A 23,053-nucleotide genomic window follows, 5' to 3' on the forward strand; every position below is an offset into this window, starting at 1 on the left:
AATCTTATAAATTAATCACAGATCGATTCATTTCTCTCACTTCGCTCTCAGTTCTCTCTATTCTCTCTCTGCTCTCATTCGCTGTTTAACCCAGAAATTCAGAAACAATCTCCAAATTCTCTCTCTGCTCTCATTCTCTCTTTCTCTGTTACCTTGCGATTTCAGATGCCATTCATCGATCAATCGGGAGGATCAAATTGCCGGACAAGCCGCTGATTTGGAGTTTCATCAATTTCATATTTTGATCTTAATTTCTTTCTTTCTTTTCATTTGTAATTGCTCTTTGATTGATATACTCATATCTGTTTGTTGTTGTTTGGATTTGGAGTTTCAATAATATATATATATATATATTACATTCAAGGCTTTTCATTGATTTATAGATTGTGATCTTTGTGTTTCTCCATCTGGTGATTCAATAACATTACTCTATTCAACTTCTGTTGACAACTATTCACCAAACAAAGATCACAGCATATAAAAAAACAAAAAGAAAGAAGAAAAACAGAAAGCCTTACAAGGAAGAATCTTGCTTTGCATTCATGGAGGGTTGTATGATTCTCCCTGGCCAGAGATTCGACCCCATGGAGGAGGAGTTGCTGCTGTGCTACCTTAAGCCCAAGGTCAACGGGCAGGAGGTGCCCGGCAATGACTCCCTTATTTGTGACTTTGATCTTTATGGGGATAAAGAACCATGGCAGATTTGGGAAATGTTCCAATCCAAACACACTTATGATCTCCGGAAAAGAAGAGACATGTACTTCTTCACCCAAAAGAAGAAGATGAGGGCCACTGCCTCACGTTCATGTCGCAAAGTTTGGGCTGGTTCTTGGAAAGGCCAAATAAGAGCCCAGCACATTTATCTTCTGGATCAAAACCTGTCCCCAACATCCACCCTCCTTGGTTTCAAGAAAACCTATACCTACACCTACCCCAAGAACTCCTCTGTCCGTCATGGTAGCTGGACCATGTATGAGTACGAACTTGACAAGTCCCAACTCTTGCCCAACAAACAAGCAGACTATGTCCTTTGTCTACTTAGGAACCATGATGGACTCAAGAGGAAGAGGATTCAAGTAGAAGAGGTGGTTGAGGAGGCCTGTGCTGAGCAAGATGATGGAGGTAGCCATTTGAGCGATCCTGCACTGGCGGTCGACGACAAGAGGCGATGCCTTAAACCTTCCTCCCATGATAATGTGGCTGCCGCTGCAGCACCATCGTTTGAGTGGACTGATGTTCAGCATTGGTATGAACAACCACCATTGAGCACCTCAACAGCGGAGCCATGTGTTGCTAATGTGCAACTCGTAGTTGAATCTCAAGTTAGCAAAGAAAATTTGGACCAGCAATGCAATGATATAGAGACCAATGCACTTACCCAAATGGGAGAAGGAAATGGGGTCATGACACCACTCATAGAAGCATCTGGACCGAAATTGACTAATGCCACAGACTGGATTGAATCTTTCATGGACATACCGTTACCGAATGATGAGATGCTCAGTAGCATGGAAGTGGGTGATTGGACTATTGATGATCTCTTAGAATATGTTTAGTGACTAGTAATGTTAACCATTTAGTTGGTACTCTTTGTAAGTGGTAGTTATACTAGCTTGATTAGTGATTCAGTAGCTAGTTAGAAGTTTTATAAATGTATATGATACTAAGTAATGAAATTAGTTTCTGTCTTCAGTCAACGAATTTAAATTTGAATTAATTTTGATGCTATCTGTTTGGGTTTTGCAATCAGGTTGGATGGTTCCTGAATTGAAAGCCGCAATCGAATCCGACGAGGATTGCCACGATTTAAGGGGCTCGACTAAGGTATGGACGCCATCTCCCTAATGTTCTCTCTATCTGATGTTCAGTTTTTGTGAAATTTTAGTTACTAAATTGGTGGTGTTGTTTGCAGGACGCAGGACTGCTTTAGTTGCTTTGTGTTCAAGTAGTTCTAGTATGTAAAAACGGACGACTTACATATATGTAAATGACAGTCTATTTCAGTCATTTTCCTTGTTAATTAATGGTATCAGGCTTGTGGGAGATTTGTTGTGTTTGTACTATTTTGTTTTGGTGCGATTCTGATTGTTTGAAAAAAAAAATAGTGCTGTTTAACTTTGCGTTAATGATACTGATCCTTATAAGTATTGTAGTGTTAATGACCATTAAGGGTTAGATTTCTTGATTAGATCTTTTACACTCTTAAGTCTTAACACCGTTTCTCAATTATACTGACCCTCGGAACACTACTTGTTAGTAAGTACTCATATATTTGCATTTATCGTAATGCTACTGAGTCTCAGAAATGTATAATGCCACTGAACCTCAGAAATGTATAATGCCACTGATTCTCAGAATCCCAAAAATGTGTAATGTCACTGAACCTCAGTAATGTGGTACGAAAATGAAAGGGTATGTAATTTAATTGTTAACAGATTCTGTCAATCAAAATGGATGAAACTTGCTGGTGGTAATTTTGAAAAGAAAGCTTGCTATTGGTAATTATGAGCTCAAAATTGTATCTATTGGCAATTTTGTATTTTATTAATGGTATGATTAGCTCGTTACTCCTATTGAGGTATTCATTAGAATCAGAGGCCGATTTCTCTTCGAATTGGAGCTACTATCAAAGGTCTAATCTAAACCACAAGAAAGAGACCACTACCATGAAAATTTATAAGAAACCACCTAGTGCAAACAAAATAGGAGACCGAGTAAGAACCTTCTTTAAACCACCCATCCATCCATGTCGTTTATAAACGCCCAAGCATATAAGAGTCGTTGCAAGTCCCAAAAGAGTATAACAGAAGCATAAAGACTGAATTGTTTGAGTACATAATTTCATTGGAGTAGGTCCATGTTGGGGCTTCAGCTGATTTATTTTTCAAATTTGGAATGAATAAAACTTAATAGAGCATTGAGATAGTATTACAAAAGGCATGCCCCGGTTGCGGTATAATATGTAATAATACTCTTAACATGACTAAGGACTCATTAGTTGGAAAAACAAATACAAACACAACGTTATGGACTACAAAAAGAAACTATGGACGATATGGTTCTTTTAGAATACCAACAGTTACTGAGAGGTCTCATCTTCTGCATCAGACGACTGCTCGGACTCCACATCCTCGGACCTCTCAGATGTCCCGCTATCTGAATCCGCGGACTTCTCAGATGTCTTGGCATCAACATCATGTTCACCAAGGTCCTCCATCTTGGATCCCTTTAACTCATTCTCATTATAAAGATCCCTTTGCACTGGGACACTCATTTTCTGCTGGGACGAAATAACATTTGCGATGGCTCTAAATGCTGATGCTTGATTATTGTCTATTAGTGTATCGTTCTCTACTTCATTAGCAGCAGGCTCCTCTGATGGTAATTCTCTTTGTGGAGGCGGCACAAAAAATGGTATCTTACCCCTCTGCCAATCATGGAGGATCATTTTTGCCGCTGTCATCAGGTCAGGTTCACCACCCTAAGATATGTACATATAAAAATATTAGGAAAATCATGTAGACAATGGAAATAACAAGAATTGAGGACAAAGCCAATAAAGAAAAAAGAAATCACTCAAGCATTTGACTGATTGAGTTTAGAAAGTCTTGCATCAGTATGAAGTAAAAAATAATATAACTATATGAATAGCAATAGCCATCGTAAAGTCGTTAGTGACCTTCAAAAGCTTTCCGGATGATTTGCATAGCTGAACTAGAAAGTCATTATCATCCTCCCTGAAAATAAATAAATAAAGACTCCAGGTTATGACAAGTTAATACATAAATAAAGACTCCAGGAAGGGAAAATAAAGACAATACTGCTCATCAGGTACATTTCAGTTGCCAGACATAGAATTTAGTTATTTTTCCCAAATTTAAAGCCAAGTTTTAGGTTGTTAACAAAAAAACAAAAATTTATACTCTGAATTACTGTGACCGTTAACTCAATTGAAGAGAGTGAGAAACCAGTGTAGACAAATAAACATTCTTTTTAACACCACAATACAATACAAACATCAAATTCATCAGACAAAAAATCAGACAGAAAAAGCATCATACCAGTCCCTTATCTTATATGCTCTTTGCAAGTGTTCTTTCTTCACTCGTTTCAAAACTTCTCCTATGTGTTCTGATGCATCCTGCAAGTTTGTGACACGGACCTGGAAAAGAATTTGCATTTATAAAGCAAGCTGAAGTATATCACGTTCAAAGGTTCATGCTCCAAATGCAACACACCCATAACCTCACAATGCTTGGATGTAGAAGTAGAAGAATATATTGATGTCATATATACACATCTATATACTAGATCATTTGATGTCGGACTTCAGGCAGGAAAAAAAAAAAGTTGAGATATCTACAGCACCATAAAATTTCATTGAACAAGAACACTACACTACTTCAGGGACTGCAGGTATAGCTATAAGATGAAACTGTACAAGTATTACTTCAACTTCTTCAATTAGCATCTCAAAGACGATAAACTTAGAACGAACCATTTGCAACAAGGCATCATCCTAGATTCAACTAGGACACTCACCCTAACAGTAGATGTTTGATTGTTCTGTACTATCATTCTGCCAAGCAATTACAATATCACAATATAAAATTTCCAAAATGAAAAAGCAGCGCAAAGACATACCACGCCCTTCAGTACAATATCTGTTTCAGAGTCGTTAGTTTGATAGACAACTCCAGGGCAGTCAATCAAGAAGATCCTCTTTGTGAGAGTAATATATTGCCACACTTTAGTTTCCCCTGGAATAGGAGCAACCTTGCAAACCTGCAGACAAGGGAACAAATGTAATGTCAGCTAGATCCTTGAACTTGCAAAGTAAAGTTCCATACACCATAATTTCTGAGGACAGTCAACTCCTACGCGGTATACCCATTCAATCTAATGCACTATATTGTATGAGGGTACAGCCTAAAGCTTACCAACACTAGCACAAGAGCAAAATTTAAACATAGACAGTGCAACTAGAAGCACAAAGAGAGTTCAGGAATCTTACATTTTTTGTTCGCAGTGTATTGATGACAGATGACTTTCCAACATTGGGATACCCAACAAATCCCACAGAAATTGCTTGCTTGTCACTTTTTAATCGGGAAAATTGCCTCAACACTGACAGAAGAGAACCCTAAATGCAAAAGCAAAATCAATACAAATTGAACTAACGGATAAACTAATCGAGCCAGATTAGAGGGGTTTAGGTGATTTAGCATCATGTTTCCTCCTATTAGAAAGTAGGTTTTTTTTAAGGTACTGATTGGGAGAAAATAGATTTAGAAGATATGAGTTGCAGATTTCCCAAGGAGATGTTCTTCCTTGACACACTCTTCATTTACCCACATTACCGTTAATCAATCCATAGGGAAGTTACCTTGCCAAATGACTTGTTGATGCTAGCATGAAATGCAAGAGTTGGAAACTCAGCTGACAATACTTTCAGCCAACCTTTTGTTGCCCAAGCAGGAACCAAATCACACTGGAGAATATCAATATTGGATATATTATTAGCCAGCATAAGCACACTATCATTCAGGAATTCAAACGTGAGAAATGGAATCAACCTTATTCAATAAAAGAATCAAATGTTTATGCTTGCAATGCTCTTTCAAGTGCTTCTCTAAGTGGTAACATCTTGTACCTTGTGGATCCCTTGCATCCAAAACCTGTAACAAGAAAGGTAGGCAAAGGTTAAAACTTAAAACTAAAAGAAAATGAAAAACAGGTGATGACGGATAATATATTTCAATTGCCTGATTTATAAGAGTATGCCACAAGTTAAATAGCAAGTGCAAGTAACTTTATCAAATTACATTTCATAATTATCAACAATCCAGAAAGCAACTCTTCCAGGTGGAAGAAAAAAGATGCTAGAAATAGATTGCAAATCTTCAACCTGGTCTTAACACTACAAAACATGACTACTTTAAAAAAAATATCCTGGTTCACCATGTTACTATGTGCATCAATATGAACAACCAAATAGAAGGCACCGTGTTGTATAAAAGAACTGTATGCAAACTTGCAAAGGTATGAGCAGATTGATAAAAAAAAACCTTTTTAGATGGATAAAAGTACGTGAGAAACACTGACCTGGACAACAACATCTGAGGAGTCTACCACTTTGTAGAGCTCGCCCCAAATACGTTTACTTTGTCCCTTCTCAAACATGGTATGGCGAACCAGGTCCCTAAATCCATCCGCTTCGCCCCCTTCTGCAGCAACATCATCGTGCTTCTGTTCAAACTCATCTACAGAATAGCAAATGATATTAGGCCAAGAACCATTTCATATTAAAAAGTGGGCATGCTCGCTTAAAAAGGTTTATATGCAGCTCCTGTAGACGTAAATCAGAACAACTAACAATACAACTCAACCAAATTAAAAAGACAAAAAAAAAAAAAACAAAGACAAGAAATGGTTACCATGAGAACCATCGGCTTTCTTAGCTAGGGACTCGTAATTAGCCGCCAACAGTTTCGGACGCTTCCTCTTTGTCTTTGGTCCAAATGCATCCGAAAACGGCTCTCTCTCAAGCAAATGAACCCTAGCTTGCTACATAAACATCATAACACGTAAACTTAGTACACAATTTGTGAAACATGGCAAACACATCAAACTTCCAACATCATTTGAGACTAAAAAACTAAGTACCTTCTTATGGTCATTAAGAAGAGACATTGGCAGTGTCTTCTCCTTTAAAATGACATTGTACCTATTCGACAAGCGATTCGCCAGCTCTTCCCGGTACACTTCAAGCTCTTTCTGCCCCACCACCCTAGTATTCCCTGCAAATTTCAAATCACAGCTCAAAGTCACCATACGTACGTACGTATGAAAATGCAGTATACGGCAGCGTATTTATACGTACCGAACCAGCGGCGATCGGGTTGGATTTTAGTGTCGGGCAACTCCCTGGACTGGAATTCGTTGCTGATGAACTTTCCATTGCGGGCGCGCTTGGGGCGGACGTTGTACATATTGAGGCGGCGCACGGTGGCCGCGCTACGCTGCGATTTGTTCTTCCCATCTGTACGGTTCGCGTCCAGAGAATGCTTCGGCTTGCCGGAGACGTTGACTTTTCTCTCCGTCTTCTTCGTCATCTTTGACGGCGGCCGGAGGCGAACTTGTACGGCGGCGAAGAGTGGTGGTGTGGTAAACCCCAAGTATAGGGTTTCAAAGAGGACCTTCTAGTGTTGGGAGATGCGAGCTTTAATAGTCGACAAAAGGAAATGGGTATCGGGTTCGTGGGTCGGGTTTAGCGCCTTAATCCTCAACCGACCCGTAAACTGTCATTTTCTTTTTATTATAATAATAATTATTATTATTATTACTATTTCAATGATACATAAAATTCTGTAGCTTATCTGATTACGAGACACAAGAATCCATTGTAAAAATAGATATTGCTAACCAGAATATATATATTTGATACTTTTGTGACCAAAATTTTGAAATTTTTATTCCGATGTGGAATGAGTTTACAAATATGGAGTCACTCTTAATTAAGTTTATAATTTTAGTCTATTTACATTTAGATTGTCAATTAAAATTTAGGCAAATGGCTATCAATAATAACAGTAAAACAAATCGAAAATTTCCTAAATCGACCGAGATGGGAATGGTGGAAGCAAGAATCTATCAGAGGCGGAGTAAAACACGTACAGGGCCATGTGTGTACACTGCAGCTGCCATCGCCGCTACTCAGCGTTGAGCTTGTCACGCTTGTCTATCAGCCACAGCAGGTCTCAGCAGTTTCTCTAAACTCAATATTTCAAATGTCAATATTGCAACAAGAGTGAATAACGGTATGTCTGAATTGCAAGAATGAATAACACACCAGGAAAACTTTCAGCGTCGTAAAACTGAAGAACGATATGATATGAGCAAACAATGTCAAGTTTACGGGTCTTTATCAGATCTTTCACTTGATACAGTTTATGGTTCATCCATTATGGCAATAGCAGGAGATAATTTGAGACTTGAAGAGGGTATTAAATGTGCATCCACAAACTACAAGAATTTCTCACTGTATTCTGTCCTCTTTTTTTTTTCAAGGAAAATTAGAGTACACAATCTCAAATGTCAAAGGTATTGATCAGTCCTCAAAATTGATAAGTTTTGAGATGATTCACTACATTTTCTGCACAAGAAGGGTGAACTGATAAGGTCTGAGGAGGTGTTGCCCTTCACTGATGCAGCTACCAAAAAATAGCTGCAGACTTTGAAGATTCAAAGAAGCTTGGACAAAGAGGTAATGCTCAGTTGCTCAGAAGGTAATATCATCTATTACTGTTTGAAATGGCTTTAGACAATGACGAGTTTGAAATCCCCATCCATGTTTGGGTAGAGTACCCATTTTATGTATTGCCTACCAGCTACTTAATGTTAACTAAAGTTGTATGCAAATTAAGATTAAAGATAAATAAGTAGATACAATATAATCATCAGTAACATAGCAGGGACTTTAATTTGATCACGAATCCAGTCTGTGGTATCTAAATAACATTATAATTTACCTTTTTAAAACTATTGCGAATTCTAGAACAACCTTTTGTTTTCACTAATTGAATGCCACTTGAATTTGCCATTAGGATTGCATGCCTATTCAGTGATTGTCTCAGCAGCTTCCTTCCTTGAAGCGTGTAGCCTGTCCCTCAGTTTCTTACTCTCTTCAAAGTTGGCCTTCCTCTTCAATGCTTTCTGCGGGAAATTAGATATAGTTTATCCCAAAGTATTGATTAAGATTGTATTTAATTATTGAGCGCAATTACTCACTTCCTGCCGAAAACAGCGATCAAGCTTTATCTTGAGATCTGTACATTCACCAATAAATTTTGCAAAAGGATGCTCTAAGTGACATTTCTGAAACTCCTCAATGATCTGCACCATGATATAAACAAACAAAGTTCACAAACATTTATTAATTGCTGCTATACCCAAATAACTCGATACGGCAAAATTATAATTCCAACAGCAGAGAAATATATAAAAATAAAACATTCACACAAAGTAAATTTTCTTCACATTATTCACCATGAGTCTGCTTCAGTACAAAGCAAAGTGATTGTCGGGACTTGTAGAACCATATCCATAAATAATTGTTCGTCAAGACCATCTCTTTTACCTATAGAAGTTCAAATTCCCACTTAGATACAGTGAGCTACAACACTTTTTTGTATTTGGTTTACTGTATGCATGTATCTGCTTGCATATGAATGAATGATTTGATCTTCTAGGTTTATGTTTTTTTTTTAAATCATTTAGTAATAAATTAAGGATTAAAAAAGGAAAGGAAGTGCATAATGTAACTCATCCAGACCTAACCCAAAAGACTTCAACACTCATTAGATCTGCTCGTACACAAGTCACCAGCAAAGTATTACATTCACTAGTTACAGCTATAATATAAATAGTATGAGTGAAATCATGACAAAGGTGAAGCACATGAGATTGAAAAATGATCAAGCCACTCCAAATTCCTCAATAGGATCAATATGGTGCCCTGTTAGGACTTAGGAGTCAGGACCTTCATTCTCCTCCTTATGGATATATAAAGAGTAGGTTAGTGTTTAAGCCTAATACAAGAGATGGTAAAACTCTTTAGCTATGTAGAGGTAAACATTATATGCCTTGAACTTTGACAACCCTTGCATAATTGAAGTAGACGACTGAACTAGCAGCTTGATTATGCTATTGGTTATTCAGTTCCAACGAATTGAATCCACTTAATCCTTTGTAGATTCCTAAGTTTAAACACAAAAAACAAGTATTTCAAAGTCTACACCTGGATGGGTATAATTTAATCGAATCATATATTATGGAGCCCTCTGGCAGTTCGAACTACCCATATGATTAGTATAATTTTGTCGAATCATATATCATGGAGCCCACCGGCAGTTCCAACTACCCCATATGTAGAATATCATAGTCAAAACCAAAACCCATCATTAATTAAACCTTACTTCACCATGATATGGACTCCAACAAGAGTACAGAGTTCAAAAATTTGCAGCAAATATCCAATTTTTATTCACAAAAATTGCCAATACATAGAAAATAGATATACAGAAGACGAAGAAAGCGAAGAAGGGATTGAGAACTCACTTGTGCACACATCGGGTGCTTGTGTAGTGTTAATGGAGGATGCATTTTTAAGACTTGATTGAATCACACGCTCCAGCGCCCTGCAAAAACCATAAAAAATGCCCAATTAGTAATTCCAATACAGTTTGCGGATCCATCAAAACTCATACATGCCTATAGGCCTTTTGCCTCCCCTGTGAATTCTATTCATCTCACAAAGCCAAAAGAAACCATGCCCTAATCCATTAAAACTCAGAATAGAGAAGATGAAGATCAAACCAATAACATGAAAACTAAGCTGATTAATAATTTGTAAAATCTCAATAATCGTTGGAATTCCCAAAGTGATACATTCTCGAAGAGCCGTATATTCTTCTTGCTAATCAACGATTATTACAATATCGGGTAACCCCGTCATATATTTTATTCCGCCCAGATATGTTTGCAAGTGAAATAACTGTCTCTTCAACACAGCCGCATCTCTTTTCGGAAGACAGTTAAGTCTCCACGTCTTTTGTTCCGTTCTCAAGTCCCTGAACTTATGAAGTCTCGTTTCTGTAGTATACCAATTCGTTAACATACAGCCGAGCCATTTTTTATTAACATAATGACACCGGGCCTTTATTGCAGCCCGCGCTACTGAATCCGCCGCTTTATTTTTTTGTACCGACAATTAAGAATTGTTTTCCCCTACTTGCTGCATCAAAAACCAAATCACAAGCTTCTGATAAAAACCGAGCAGTTCTAGTAAGATTTATAATATGAATACCTTTTCGCTTTGCAGAGATATAAGGTGCCATCCTAGGATTTCATTTCCTAGTACCATGACCAAAATGAACTCCTGCTTCCATCATCTCTTCCAAATCGATGTTCCAATATCTTGTCATTTTTCCCCACACTTCTTTTCTTCTCTTTTTTTTTCTAAATAAAGAGAAAAAGAGATGAAGTACCCTGAAAATAGAAATAAAAAATTGTTCCCATGGAACCTTTTCTTCTAACGGAAATTAGCCATTGATACAGATGCAAACCGTTCGTTTCTTTCCATTCCCTATTATCTTTATTACTATTGCCAAATCAAATGACCGTCAAAGGACTCATTCGCTTTTAGGAATCGTTAAATCCAAAAAAAAAAGATTGTTCCCCTGTATCATGTAAATTTTTTGAAATGCAAAAATCAAATAATTCTCTGTGGTGGACTAAAATATCTCTCATTTCTCCATCGAATAAACTCCTATTTTTGGTTTCCAAAGAAATGTTGTTACGTTGCCTTGAACGGTGCACGAATCCTTTGAATCCGGTACCAACGGGTATCATCCCTCCTAGAACAACGTTCTCTTTCAGACCTTTCAACCAATCGATACGACCCCGGAGGGCAGCTTTTGCTAAAACTCGAGCAGTTTCTTGAAAACTTGGTTCGGATATGAAACCATATTGCAAAATCTCATCAATTCAAATCAAATTTCACAATACCCAGATTCCCTATTACCTTCAATCTCAAATTGAAATGAAATAATTGGAAGAAATCATTCTTTTTCAGTAAATAAAGTCACAGTTTTCTCTGGTCCAACACAACACTATCGCACTAGTCTTAAGTATTAGACACAAAAGATCTAACCAGTACTCCCACACTAGTCAAACCAAGCACTCATCATCCTTAGCAACACCAGAAAGTAGCTAACTTTCAAAGAGGTATCTCCAAAAGCCATAACCAATTGCATACAAGCAAAAAGTAAGCACACCCAGCATCCAAAATAGAACAAACAGAGATTTCCCAATTATGCAAATTTCACAAACAGCGATCTTTTTGCAAACTAGCATCCAAGAGTAGCACATTGAATTGCGACAGAGAGAAAAGAACGGGCACAGAGCTCATAGAAGAGATAGCTGATCACAAAGACTTGTTTTTTTTTCTTTGTAATGGTAAACGTAGAAATCCTCCAAACAATTAAAAATTGACAATTTAACAAAGACAAAGTGAAAAAATCATACCCAAAAGCAACCGGCTGAAATTGGATTGAGCAACCAGAAATGCCCGCGCGTTGATAGACTGGAACTTGTTTGTATGTTCAGAACTTTGATGCTCCACTCCAGTCTATCTTTTCGTCTGGGCTATAGCCCACAACGTGGTTCTGCCCAATGAACCGGAGGAACTAGTCTTTTTCGCCGACGAAATTGCTGGAAATCACGACGGCAGACTCTTTGTTCTCTGTTGTTCCTTTCTCTCTATCTATCTGTAATTCTGTATTTGTGCCTCGACAAACCGAAACGAAAGAAAAGATGGAGAGAAGGTTTAGCATGGACTTGTTAGGCAAGGCATTTACGTTTGTAACCCTTCCTGCTATCCTCCACAGTTCCACTTAGCCAATGATGAATAAGCATTTTGGGAATTGAAAATTTTATAGTGCATTTTGGGGGAACCCTTTCACAGCTCATGGAAATTCGGAATCATGTTTGAGGACCCTTTTCTTTCTTAATAGGGGCAATAGTATATTATGGTCGTAGCAACGTACTCACACCCCTGATTCCAGCCATAGTGCAAGTATTGCCATTACATAAACATGTCAGAATCATGAACAACTTTGATATTGTATTGGGTTTAGGTTTATGTGACATATTGATAGGGCCGAATGTATGAAAAACCTAATAATCTATGCAAAACGTGGAATTAAGGTAAGTTTAAGATATCTGGCTTGCATCCATTGGATGCTTGTTTATATGTTTTTTTAAGTTATTATTAGTATTCAAAAGAAAGAGTTGTGGAATCTCACCGATCTTAATTGGAGTTAAATCTCAATTTATTTTTAATGACATGGGAGGAGAAAGCGTTTTGACAATAATAACGATGAAAAAATTCATTATTTGGTTCATGGATTTTCCTAGTTATCTATTGTACCTTTAGGTAGAGTTCATGTTCCAAGTTGTATATTGTATATTCGACCAATGCACTTAAGTGAGCAACAAAGAAATAGTGCTACAGAAAAATGTAATATGCATCAAATAGGGAGAATCATTCTCTTTATTCATTGATAAGCAGTATTTATATAGGCATTACATTGAATATCCTGTCGAATAAGAGATTATATATCATTCCTTATCTAGACTAACTCATACTAATTAGGACAAGATACACCGGAAGATTACCAAGAGTAATTCTCTTACAACACTTCTCCTTGTATTGCGATCCTAATGTGTCATGGTGCATAACCGTTGCCTAGGTAAAAACATTTCCAAGCAAAACAAAAACTTCTTGGGTAAAATAAAAAGCTTGGTCGAAGGGAAAAAGAGCGCAACGCACCAAATACAATTGAAGATAACATGTAGTATAAACTCCCCTGAAGTCTGCAAAACAAAGCCCCCTGATTGGTAACTCAATCTCAGAGTTTAGATAAATAGTGTATATGAACGCTCTTCACATTCTTCAAAAGTAGCAATGGGTCAATGATTTGACAATCAAATCTCGCCAAAAATTCTTAAATCAAACATGTACACGTATCCGTACATGGACTAAAAGAAAGAGAATTGCATGACAACTCAAAACAAGAGTTTGCTATACAGATTCACACGTGGTATGACCTTCTGTGTCATAACTTCTTCGATACAATAAGTATGGATGAACCGTAAAACCTTCTGGAAAGTAGACACCTGTGGCTTTCCAGTGATATGTGGTTCACAACCTAGTTCGTTCTTAGCTGATCAAAAAACTCTATCGAAGTTGATTTAGCTGCAGGTTCCGAACAGATCCATCATATTTTACTAAAACAGTTATAACTCACTCACTATAATAAATATGGTCAAATGGTTGGTGTCCTGGAAAATAGACACATAGAGCTTTCCAATAGTACCAAATGCACCATTGTCCAACAAGAGAGCTGCCATATAGGTCCCGTGGAAGTTGACTTATGAATCTGGACAGATTCTAACAACGCTTCATTAAAGTGTTTTTTGTGTTGGGATATATGATTTAATGTCGCAACGTGCTATGATCAAGCATTGCCATATGTGTGGGCGCACTCAGCCATCATCTTGGCCTTACAAGTTTAAACCGAATGAGATGTCGAGTCAAGTATAATACGACAAGTACATGTATACACATATCGTACTTAAATGAAGAGTTTCATCTCCTAAGACTTGTCATCGCTCAAACGGCGAAACACGTCTTCTCCTGACTTCGACTTATTCATGGAATGCTTGTAGGCATTAGTTTAACATCCTTATTACCTTTATCCAACCGATGAATAACATCATCAATAACGGTCATCTCTTTCGAGACCTAGTATTCTCAAGATCCTTTCATTCTAAGTACAGCTACATGCAATATTGCATATCCTCAGACAGTTATGGGTAAATTACTTTTGCGTAATGAAGGCCCTAGCTATAAGCTATAATCACTTAATTATTGCTCGTACTCATCCATTATGGAGAATGAATATGGGGTTACGGGATGTTCAACATTTATCCCGGCTATGCAATAAAAAGTCTTCGAAGTGGATTCTCCTACATTATCCAGTCAAAAAGATTTGATTGGATGGTCAAGGTGGTGAGCTCTGAGTTTTAAGCAAAGAGCTTCGGAATTACAACATTGGCTCTTAGTTCATCAAGAGTCCATCACACTTCATTTTAATATCCCTACCTTAATCAAGTTATCATGCTCCGTGGTCTGGAGGCACTTGAATTAGGTTAAAACCAATTCATTCAAGATCTTTATCTACATCTCTTAACTTAGTCCCAACAGAAATGATATGTGACCACAAGCTACAAATTCAGTTGTTTTAGAAACCACCTAACTGACAAGGTATTATGAGAACAAACCGTCTCATATTTGATTTCAGGGCATTTTGTCAGAGAGTTTGCGCCATAAGGTTAGTCTAAACTCTTATCTTTCTCACTATGCCTAACAAATGTATAACCGATAGGATTTTACATGTGCGGTGCTGGCATTATCTGACCAATGACATATCTCTTTGTTAAAACTGGATCCTACGGCTTTCCAAGAGGCTGTGGTGGTGACATGGGTCGATCATCACCATCAATTTCTACCAGGTAGCACTTTCCATGTAGGCCAATCTACAATGTTGGAATTTTGCTTCAACTGATTATGTATGGTTCGACATCAAACTCATTTAACATCGTTATTCTTCTAGATCTCTCATTTGGATTAGTATTGACATTGAGGCGTCCCCCAATGATAACCATCATCCAAGAAACAAACTAGTGAGTTTCATTGATCATAGATCAAGTTGTGCCATAACTCGCATTCAGCAAGTATTATCGAACCAAGTGGTCTCTCCACACTTACATGAGAGTCACAGCCTAGTGATACCATCTACCACATTTGTGGAGTCACCATATCACCAACAAATAGTGACTACATATCCATATGTCGGACATCAATCCTTACATGCATAGTTGCGACATGTATCTCTAATCTCGTCACTTCCATTTGTAGGACTATTAAGAACATGATGAGGCACAGTGGGACAAATCACGACAAGTCATTTAACTTGAACAAAATTGTTCTTCTCTCTCCCTAACGATGGGGAGACTAGCTCATCAAAATTGACTAAACGAGATCGCATGTTAAGGTCTTTCTATAAGCGGACATAGGTGGAAGTTTTATGTCTTATTCAAAGACAAAATTCAACATCAAATAACCCATCATTATGTGCTTGTGGAGGTGCAATTTGACATATAAAATATGTGGACGATAAACCGTTAACATAATCAGTTAACAAACATGCATATTGTTAGACTGGAAACACTAACATGCGAATCGTTACAACCGTAACGTTAATGGTGGTGGTATAGATGGATACCGTAAAACAAGACATGCTACAAGCCATAGCTTATGGTTCGAATTGTTGGTTCGTTAGAAGCCTAGGCACATTAACAACCAATACCAAATCTCTGTTTTACACTTCATTGAATTGTTCATTGACTTTCTGTACCCCTAATACTATGAATTTTTAGGAGCAAGTAAACATGGGTGTTAGGAATCCAATACCACTGGCCTCACTACCGGAACTAGTTAGAAAAGCACCGAACCAACCGACATACTCGCCGGAGATTAGTGACCACTTGTGTCGAGCAGTTCGCCATGTTCTAGGTCTCCAAATGCCCTCATATTTTGTAACTATGTAGCCTTGGTTGTTAGGAATCAGTGACCATAAGTAGCACCTCAATAGCCCACCTAAAAGTAGGTTAACCGGTCTCACAATGACAAGTCCGCAATCTGTAAATCCTGAAATTTTAGGTTTTTTTTCAACTTTTATCATTGTTTTGGGTGCTCCATAACATCTAAGTGTTATGGCTTGAGTTTAACCGTGATATATGTATCACCATAAGATATTTTCGCCTCAAAGTGAATCATGATAAGCCAATTTAGGCTTCCATCTTATCTCTCATTCTCTTTAGCGTAGGAGAATGTATGTCACTCCTAAACTTTGCTAAAGAATATATTTAGAGATTGAGCATAGTCAATGAAGGATCATTGTCACGCCCCCAATTCGAGACCACTATTATATGGAAATATGGTTCCCGAATTAGAGGTGTGACCTTAAAACCAATAAAATTTCCTCAATAAAAATGATAGAAATATATGTCTGAATAATACTTTTATTAGGAAATAGAATCAGAGTTATTTTTACAATACAATGGATTTAGAAATACTTAAATTTAGCGAATATACATGAGTCTCGCATTTATTGTCTTGAAATAATAATTGAAGAAAAACCATCATTTTATTTAGTAGATTCATCTCATTCCCCAAGCATCTACTCATTACCTGAAATTAAGATTGTATAGCATCATGAGTAACATAGACCTAGTAAGTACATAATACATTCTTATAATGTTTGGCTAATGAGAAATTCAAATATGAACAACCAAGTAAAATGTACCAAGAACTAGATGTATTTAGTCACACAAATTCTTACTTATGCATATAGATATACATATCAGCATCAATATATTCAATCAATTGTGATTAATTACAAAGTCATATGTTAGGGTTCACGTTTACCCAAAACACGAATAAGCCTCAGCATACCGATGCCAACACCAAAGTATGTATACTCAAGGTCAATTCTTCTATGAGTATAACAGTGCACTATCTGTAGGGACTAAAGCCCAAGGCTAACTCACAAAGCACAAAATAATTTTACCAGCAATTCACTTAAGCACGAGGTAGTACTAATCACCCGGCTTCACACCTCCAACTCAATAACGTCAATAGAATATCACAAAGTTTAACATAGATACATGGAAAATGTTTTGCACGTTGGACAAATGTTATGGTAGATCTAGTCCATTGGCTAAATCACCAACTCTTTCTATAATTTGGAAAGGTCCAATAAACCGCGGTGATAACTTGGCAATCTTTTTTTCCAAAACGGACAATGCCTCGCATTGGTGAGACTTTCAACAAGACACGATTTCTGACGTGAAACTCTACATTCCTTCTATGTCGATCGACATGTCTTTTGTTGACTCTATGTAGCTTTCAAGCTCTCATTAATTGAAGCAATGACCTCCACAAAATACTTAAATATATCAGGTCCGGGAAGAACGGCTTCGCCTACTTCATCCCAACATATTGGGGTACGACATGGTCCCCTATAGAGAGCTTCAAAAAGTGTCATCCCTATGCTTGAGTGATAACTGTTGTTGTAAGCAAACTCGATCAAATATAGGTTATCCTCCCAGCTCCTTCCAAAATCCAAAATGCAAGACCTAAGCATATCCTCCATCACTTGATTGAATCTTTCAGTTTGTCCATCAATTTGAGGATGAAATGCAGTGCTCATGTCTAACTTCGTCTCCATTGCACTTTATAAGCTAACCCAAAATCTTGAGGTGAATCGAGCAGCACGATCTGACACTATCGATACAGGAACTCCGTGCAGACGTAAACTTCTCTTAGGTATAGCTTACTTAAGAAATCGATGGAATTTGTTACCTTTATTGGTAAGAAATGGGCAGATTTTATAAGGCGATCAACAATGACCCAAATTGTATTGTTGCCTCTTTGCGTCCTTGGCAATCCAGTAACGAAGTCCATCGTGATGTGCTCCCACTTCCATTCTGGAATTTTGAGAGGTTGTAATAATCCTCCATTTCGCACATCCTCCGCTCTCACAAGTTGGCATGTAAGACACCTAGAGACATAATTATCAATGTCTCTCTTCATGTTATTCCACCAATAGTTCTTCTGTAGGTCTTTATACATCTTTATTCCTCCTGGGTGGATTGTGAATTTTGAACGATGTCTTCTTGCATTATATCCTCCTTTAATGATGCAACATTTGACACGCAAAGTCTCCCTCTAAAATGCATCCCTTCTTCTGTATGGGTGCTTCAGTCTTCGGGGTGCTTCTCTTTCATTCCCCGAACGTATTCCACAAGCCCTTCATCTTCTCGTTGTGCTTGAATGATTTCGCTTATTATTGAGGGTTGCACTACTAAGTTTCCAATAAACATCTCATTCATGTTCGTTGAATGAGTAAGATTGTACTCAATTAGAGTTCTTAACATGCTCCAATCTTCTCTTATAATTGTAGCTAGGTAACTTCGGGGATTTTGGCTTAAAGCGTCAGCCACTAGATTTGCTTTACCGGGATGGTATTGCAATGTGAAGTCATAGTCCTTGATAAGCTTCATCCATCTTCTTTGTCGCATGTTTAAATCCTTCTGGGAGAAAATATTTAAACTTTTGTGGTCAGAGAATAGATTAAACCGCTCCTCGTACAAATAATGCCTCCAAACTTTCAAAGCAAAAATTACAACTGCTAGCTCAAGATCATGGGTTGGATAGTTCTTCTCATGCACCTTCAATTGTCCAGATGCATAAGCTACCATCTTCCCATTTTGCATAAGAACGCACCCGAGTCCTTGATGTGATGCGTCGCTATATATGACAAAAGGAATCCCACTTTCTGGAATGGTGAGGAGTGGTGCTGTCGTCAGCCTTTCATTTAGCTTCTGAAATGTTTGTTCATAGTTGGCGTCCCAAATATACTTCACATTATTTCGAGTCAACCTTGTCAATGGAAGAGCAATTTTTGAAAAGCCTTCAATGAACCTTCGGTAATACCAAGCAAGGCCAAGAAAACTTCGTACTTCGGTTGGAGTGGTAGGAGCTTTCCAGTCCAACACAGCTTTGATCTTTGCAGGGTCCATTGCTATTCCATTTTGAGAGACAACGTCGCCTAAGAATTTCACTTGGTGTTGCCAAAAATCGCACTAATCAAATTTTGCATATAACTTGTGTTCTCTCAACACTTGTAAGGTAGTCTCCAAGTGTTGCGTGTGGTCTGCTTCATTTTTGAAATAAATGAAAATATTATCGATGAAGACGATAATAAACTTATCCAAAAATAAACTAAAAACTCGATTCATCAAGTCCATGAATATGACTGGTGCATTGGTTAACCCAAAGGACATTAATAACCACTCATATTGTCCATACCACGTGTTGAATGTGGTTTTAAGGATATCATCCTTTTTGACAAGAAGTTGGTGATACCCAAAGCGTAAGTCGATTTGAGAATACTCGAGCTCCTCGTACTTGATCAGATAAATTATCATTTCGCGGCAATGGGTACTTGTTCTTGATAGTCACCTTGTTTAATTGTCGGTAATCGATGCATAGACGGAGAGATCCATCTTTCTTCTTCACGAACAACACAGGAGCTCCCCAGCTAGAAGAACTACGTCGAATAAGTCCAAGATCGAGCAACTCATTGATTCGCTTTTGTAGCTCATCTAATTCCTTTGGTGCCATTCTATAGGTTGTCACAGACATTGGACTAGCTTCGGGTATTAGGTCAATGTTGAATTCAATTTCTTGGATTGGTGGTAAATGAGTGATTTCTTGGAAAACATCTTTTTCTGCAAAAAAACAAAATTTGCAGAAAAAAAATTTTCAGACATCTTTTGTCAAATTTTTCATGGTAGAAGGAATTTTTTTTTTTGAAATTACGGTTCTGGACTTAGGAATTTAGGGTTAGAACTACGTGTTGATAACATGTTACAGAAGAATGTAATATGCATCAAATAGGGAGAAACATCATCTTTATTCATTGATAAGGGAGACCTTTATATAGACATTATATTGAGATCCCGTAGAATAAGAGATTATATATCATTCCTTATTTAGACTAAATTATACTAATTAAGACAAGATATACCGGAAGATTACGAAGAGTAATTTTCCTACAACAAATAGAGCTTTTTTATTTTAATTTAACTAATCAAATATATATATATACACACACACACACACACACACAAGGTTTTTCACATAAGGAGGTCCTTATCTTAACTTAATGTACGGATTTTCATTTTTGACCAACTTTACAATTAAGTTTTCACATCTACGCCATCAAATATCTAGGTAATAATATATAGATCATCTCCAAAAAAATTCAGCCGATTCCATAACCGTTAAGGTACTCATAACTTCGATTTTCTACTCAAAATATGAACGGTTCAGGTTTGACAAATTCAATACGTCCATTGGTCTTGATTTGTTCGATACCTTAACGATCATGAAATCGACTGAAATGTTGTGGAGATGATCTATACGTTATAACTTAAATATTGGACGGTAGAAATGGGAAAACTCGATCGAAAAGTGGGTTAAAAATGAAAATTCGTACCTTAAGCTAAGATAAAGAACTCCTTATGTAAAAAGCCTTGTATATATACAATTCCCATTTGACGGCAGGATTACAATCGCTATTAAGCTAATTATGTTTGATTGCTCCAAGCCGTTTTAAGAAAACTGCATCAAAGATAAAATGTGGTTAAAAGCTTATTACTATCTCTTTTCATTAGAGAATTATGTAATCCAGATACCTGCGGTTGAACTTAACTATTTAATGCATCTTTTTACCTGTCTATGGAGTAATCAGCTTGTATTAACCGAAGCCAACATATATAAATACATACTGATATACATGCTTAATTTACATGATCACCACTAAAAATTACATTGAGCTATAGAATGACCCAAGAGGAGTAGATGACCACCAGGTTCTATCTGCAAAACATGATCAACTCCTTCATTAGTCAAGTAAGTAGCAGGTAGATTGAATTATGCGATAGAAAACTATTTGATCAAACAAATTAACAAGAAATTAAGCGCTTCTAGTTAGACTTTTTTTTTTTTAGAAACCTTTTCGATTAGATGAACTTTACTAAATCAGAATACTACCATGACGCCTTGCTTGGTTATCAAGGTAACTTTGCCGCCGATGAACTAGTACACGAAATGGCCACAAGGAAAGAAAATGATTCCACCAACAATATCGTGACGTCACCTCTTCTTCTTCCTCATCTGCGTAATAATTTTCATTACGATCTCCAAATTGATTGACCCCATTGTTCAGCTCATATCGGCAAACCGGACAAGTATTGTGTAAGCTCAACCAAGGGACAATGCAATCAGAATGATATACATGCGTGCATGGCATTTCTCTCACTTCTTCACCAACCACAAACCCTTCCTTGCAAACCGGACAATTGGGTTCCTTCATCAACCCCTCTTCCGTGACTTCCACCGTCGGCAATCCTTGTATTCCCCAACAGGGCGCCGGCGGCGGCCCCAGACGCTCATCCTGAACCTCGTTTGTTCCTTCCTGTAAAGTAGCGTTACTAGTATGATCCTCGTCGAGGGTGGCATTTTGTGGTACTGGAGCTACAAGTCTTGGCGGTCTGTCCAAATGGAGGGTGATCCAAGACCGTGGATGATCTACTGGCTCATTGTCGGTTTCTATTTGCCATCGAAGGCGTCGGTGGTGCCTCGGAGGGGGTTGATCAAAAACGAGAGCTAGGTTTTGAAGTAAGCGCGCAGCGGGGGAAGGTTCTAGGGCTTGAAGGTGGTTATTAACAGAGGCAGCAGGATTTAATACATCGAGCTCATGATTGAGCTCATTGGAGCAATAGTGACATTGAAGTCCGTACGGGTTGTAAGAGGCAATTCTTACAGTATGTTGGCAATGTCGGCACCAGAAGAAACGGAAGGTTCTCATTCTTCTTATTCCATTCACCATAACACGAGGACGAGGACGAACTAGTGACGACGACATTGATAAAACTGATGGTGCCAACAGATATTGGCTAGATTTCGTGATTTGATTCGTGTTCGACCTTTCTCTAGGAAAAAAAACAAGCAAGATCGACTGGAGGTTATACAGATTGAGAGAAAAGGAGGAAAACGGGGAAAGGGATGGCTTTGGGATATACAGTTGGAGATTCTTTTCCGTAAAACAGTAGTTTTGGTTTTCTTCTTTCTTCCTGATTTCCTCGTCTATTTTGTCTTCACAAAAAAGTAAAGGATGATTGAAGCTCGATACAAACTTGAAAGTAATTAACATGATCTTTTGTATTAACTAAACAAGATTCTTCATTTGGTTGGAAATGCAGAGTACTTTGTTGTTCATACAAAGTGGTTTCAGAAAAAAAAAAGTACTACAAGACTAGTCTTTCACTCTTTCGTGTGTTGTAGCATTGTTTAGTGTTTACGTATGTCGGTTTCAAGATGGCCTACAAAGCTCGCATTCGTAATGGGGTGATTGCGTTAAGTTCAACACTATCTAGCACGAATAGGCTTTTTGTCTACTCTATCTTCTCTATAGAGAAGGGTGTAACCGAGAGTCCGAGACCTATTGTCTGGATCCAGTCACTAAGCACGGCACTGAGACTGTTTAGAGTCTCGGGTGCAGTTAAAAGATGGCACCAAAGTCTGAGATCAAGGTCGATCCTCGCCAAACTTGCCGTAGCTCAAACCTTAGTGGCAGCTCAGGTCTCAATTTCATCTTCGTGGGTATGGTGTCAAAGAAACAATTTAATTGAACCCATAATTACAGTACTCCAGCAACATTTGCTGGCTGTGCATTTCGCAACAGAGAACCATTCAAACGGACTTTTGAAGAACATGACACCTAGCAACTACAGA

General features: G+C 37.8%; 4 protein-coding genes across 4 annotated transcripts; 1 reads left to right on the forward strand and 3 right to left on the reverse strand.

Moving 5' to 3' along the window:
• The first annotated feature begins 542 nt into the window (after positions 1-542).
• LOC126795705 (NAC domain-containing protein 14-like) lies at positions 543-1,930 on the forward strand. The gene is made up of 3 exons (XM_050522480.1): positions 543-1,518; positions 1,751-1,824; positions 1,913-1,930. Exons 1-3 carry the CDS (start codon positions 543-545, stop codon positions 1,928-1,930), a joined length of 1,068 nt encoding a protein of 355 aa, XP_050378437.1.
• Positions 1,931-2,896: 966 nt separating this feature from the next.
• Positions 2,897-7,193, reverse strand: LOC126793524 (nuclear/nucleolar GTPase 2). Its single transcript, XM_050520072.1, has 11 exons — positions 6,884-7,193; positions 6,667-6,800; positions 6,438-6,567; positions 6,106-6,263; positions 5,577-5,678; positions 5,387-5,491; positions 5,015-5,143; positions 4,645-4,785; positions 4,062-4,162; positions 3,680-3,737; positions 2,897-3,481 (listed from the first exon to the last, which is right to left on the reverse strand). The coding sequence occupies exons 1-11, from the start codon at positions 7,113-7,115 to the stop codon at positions 3,080-3,082; spliced, it is 1,692 nt and encodes a 563-aa protein (XP_050376029.1). The 5' UTR covers positions 7,116-7,193; the 3' UTR covers positions 2,897-3,079.
• A 1,207-nt stretch (positions 7,194-8,400) lies between these two features.
• LOC126793539 (uncharacterized) lies at positions 8,401-12,340 on the reverse strand. Its single transcript, XM_050520092.1, has 4 exons — positions 12,088-12,340; positions 10,120-10,199; positions 8,791-8,895; positions 8,401-8,715 (listed from the first exon to the last, which is right to left on the reverse strand). Exons 2-4 carry the CDS (start codon positions 10,162-10,164, stop codon positions 8,617-8,619), a joined length of 249 nt encoding a protein of 82 aa, XP_050376049.1. The 5' UTR covers positions 10,165-10,199; positions 12,088-12,340; the 3' UTR covers positions 8,401-8,616.
• A 7,248-nt stretch (positions 12,341-19,588) lies between these two features.
• LOC126795707 (probable E3 ubiquitin-protein ligase RHC1A) lies at positions 19,589-22,220 on the reverse strand. Its single transcript, XM_050522481.1, has 2 exons — positions 21,311-22,220; positions 19,589-19,983 (listed from the first exon to the last, which is right to left on the reverse strand). Exons 1-2 carry the CDS (start codon positions 22,182-22,184, stop codon positions 19,589-19,591), a joined length of 1,269 nt encoding a protein of 422 aa, XP_050378438.1. The 5' UTR covers positions 22,185-22,220.
• Between the last annotated feature and the right edge of the window lie 833 nt (positions 22,221-23,053).

This window comes from Argentina anserina, chromosome 5, assembly GCF_933775445.1.
Source record: "Argentina anserina chromosome 5, drPotAnse1.1, whole genome shotgun sequence".
Taxonomy (NCBI): Eukaryota; Viridiplantae; Streptophyta; class Magnoliopsida; order Rosales; family Rosaceae; genus Argentina; species Argentina anserina.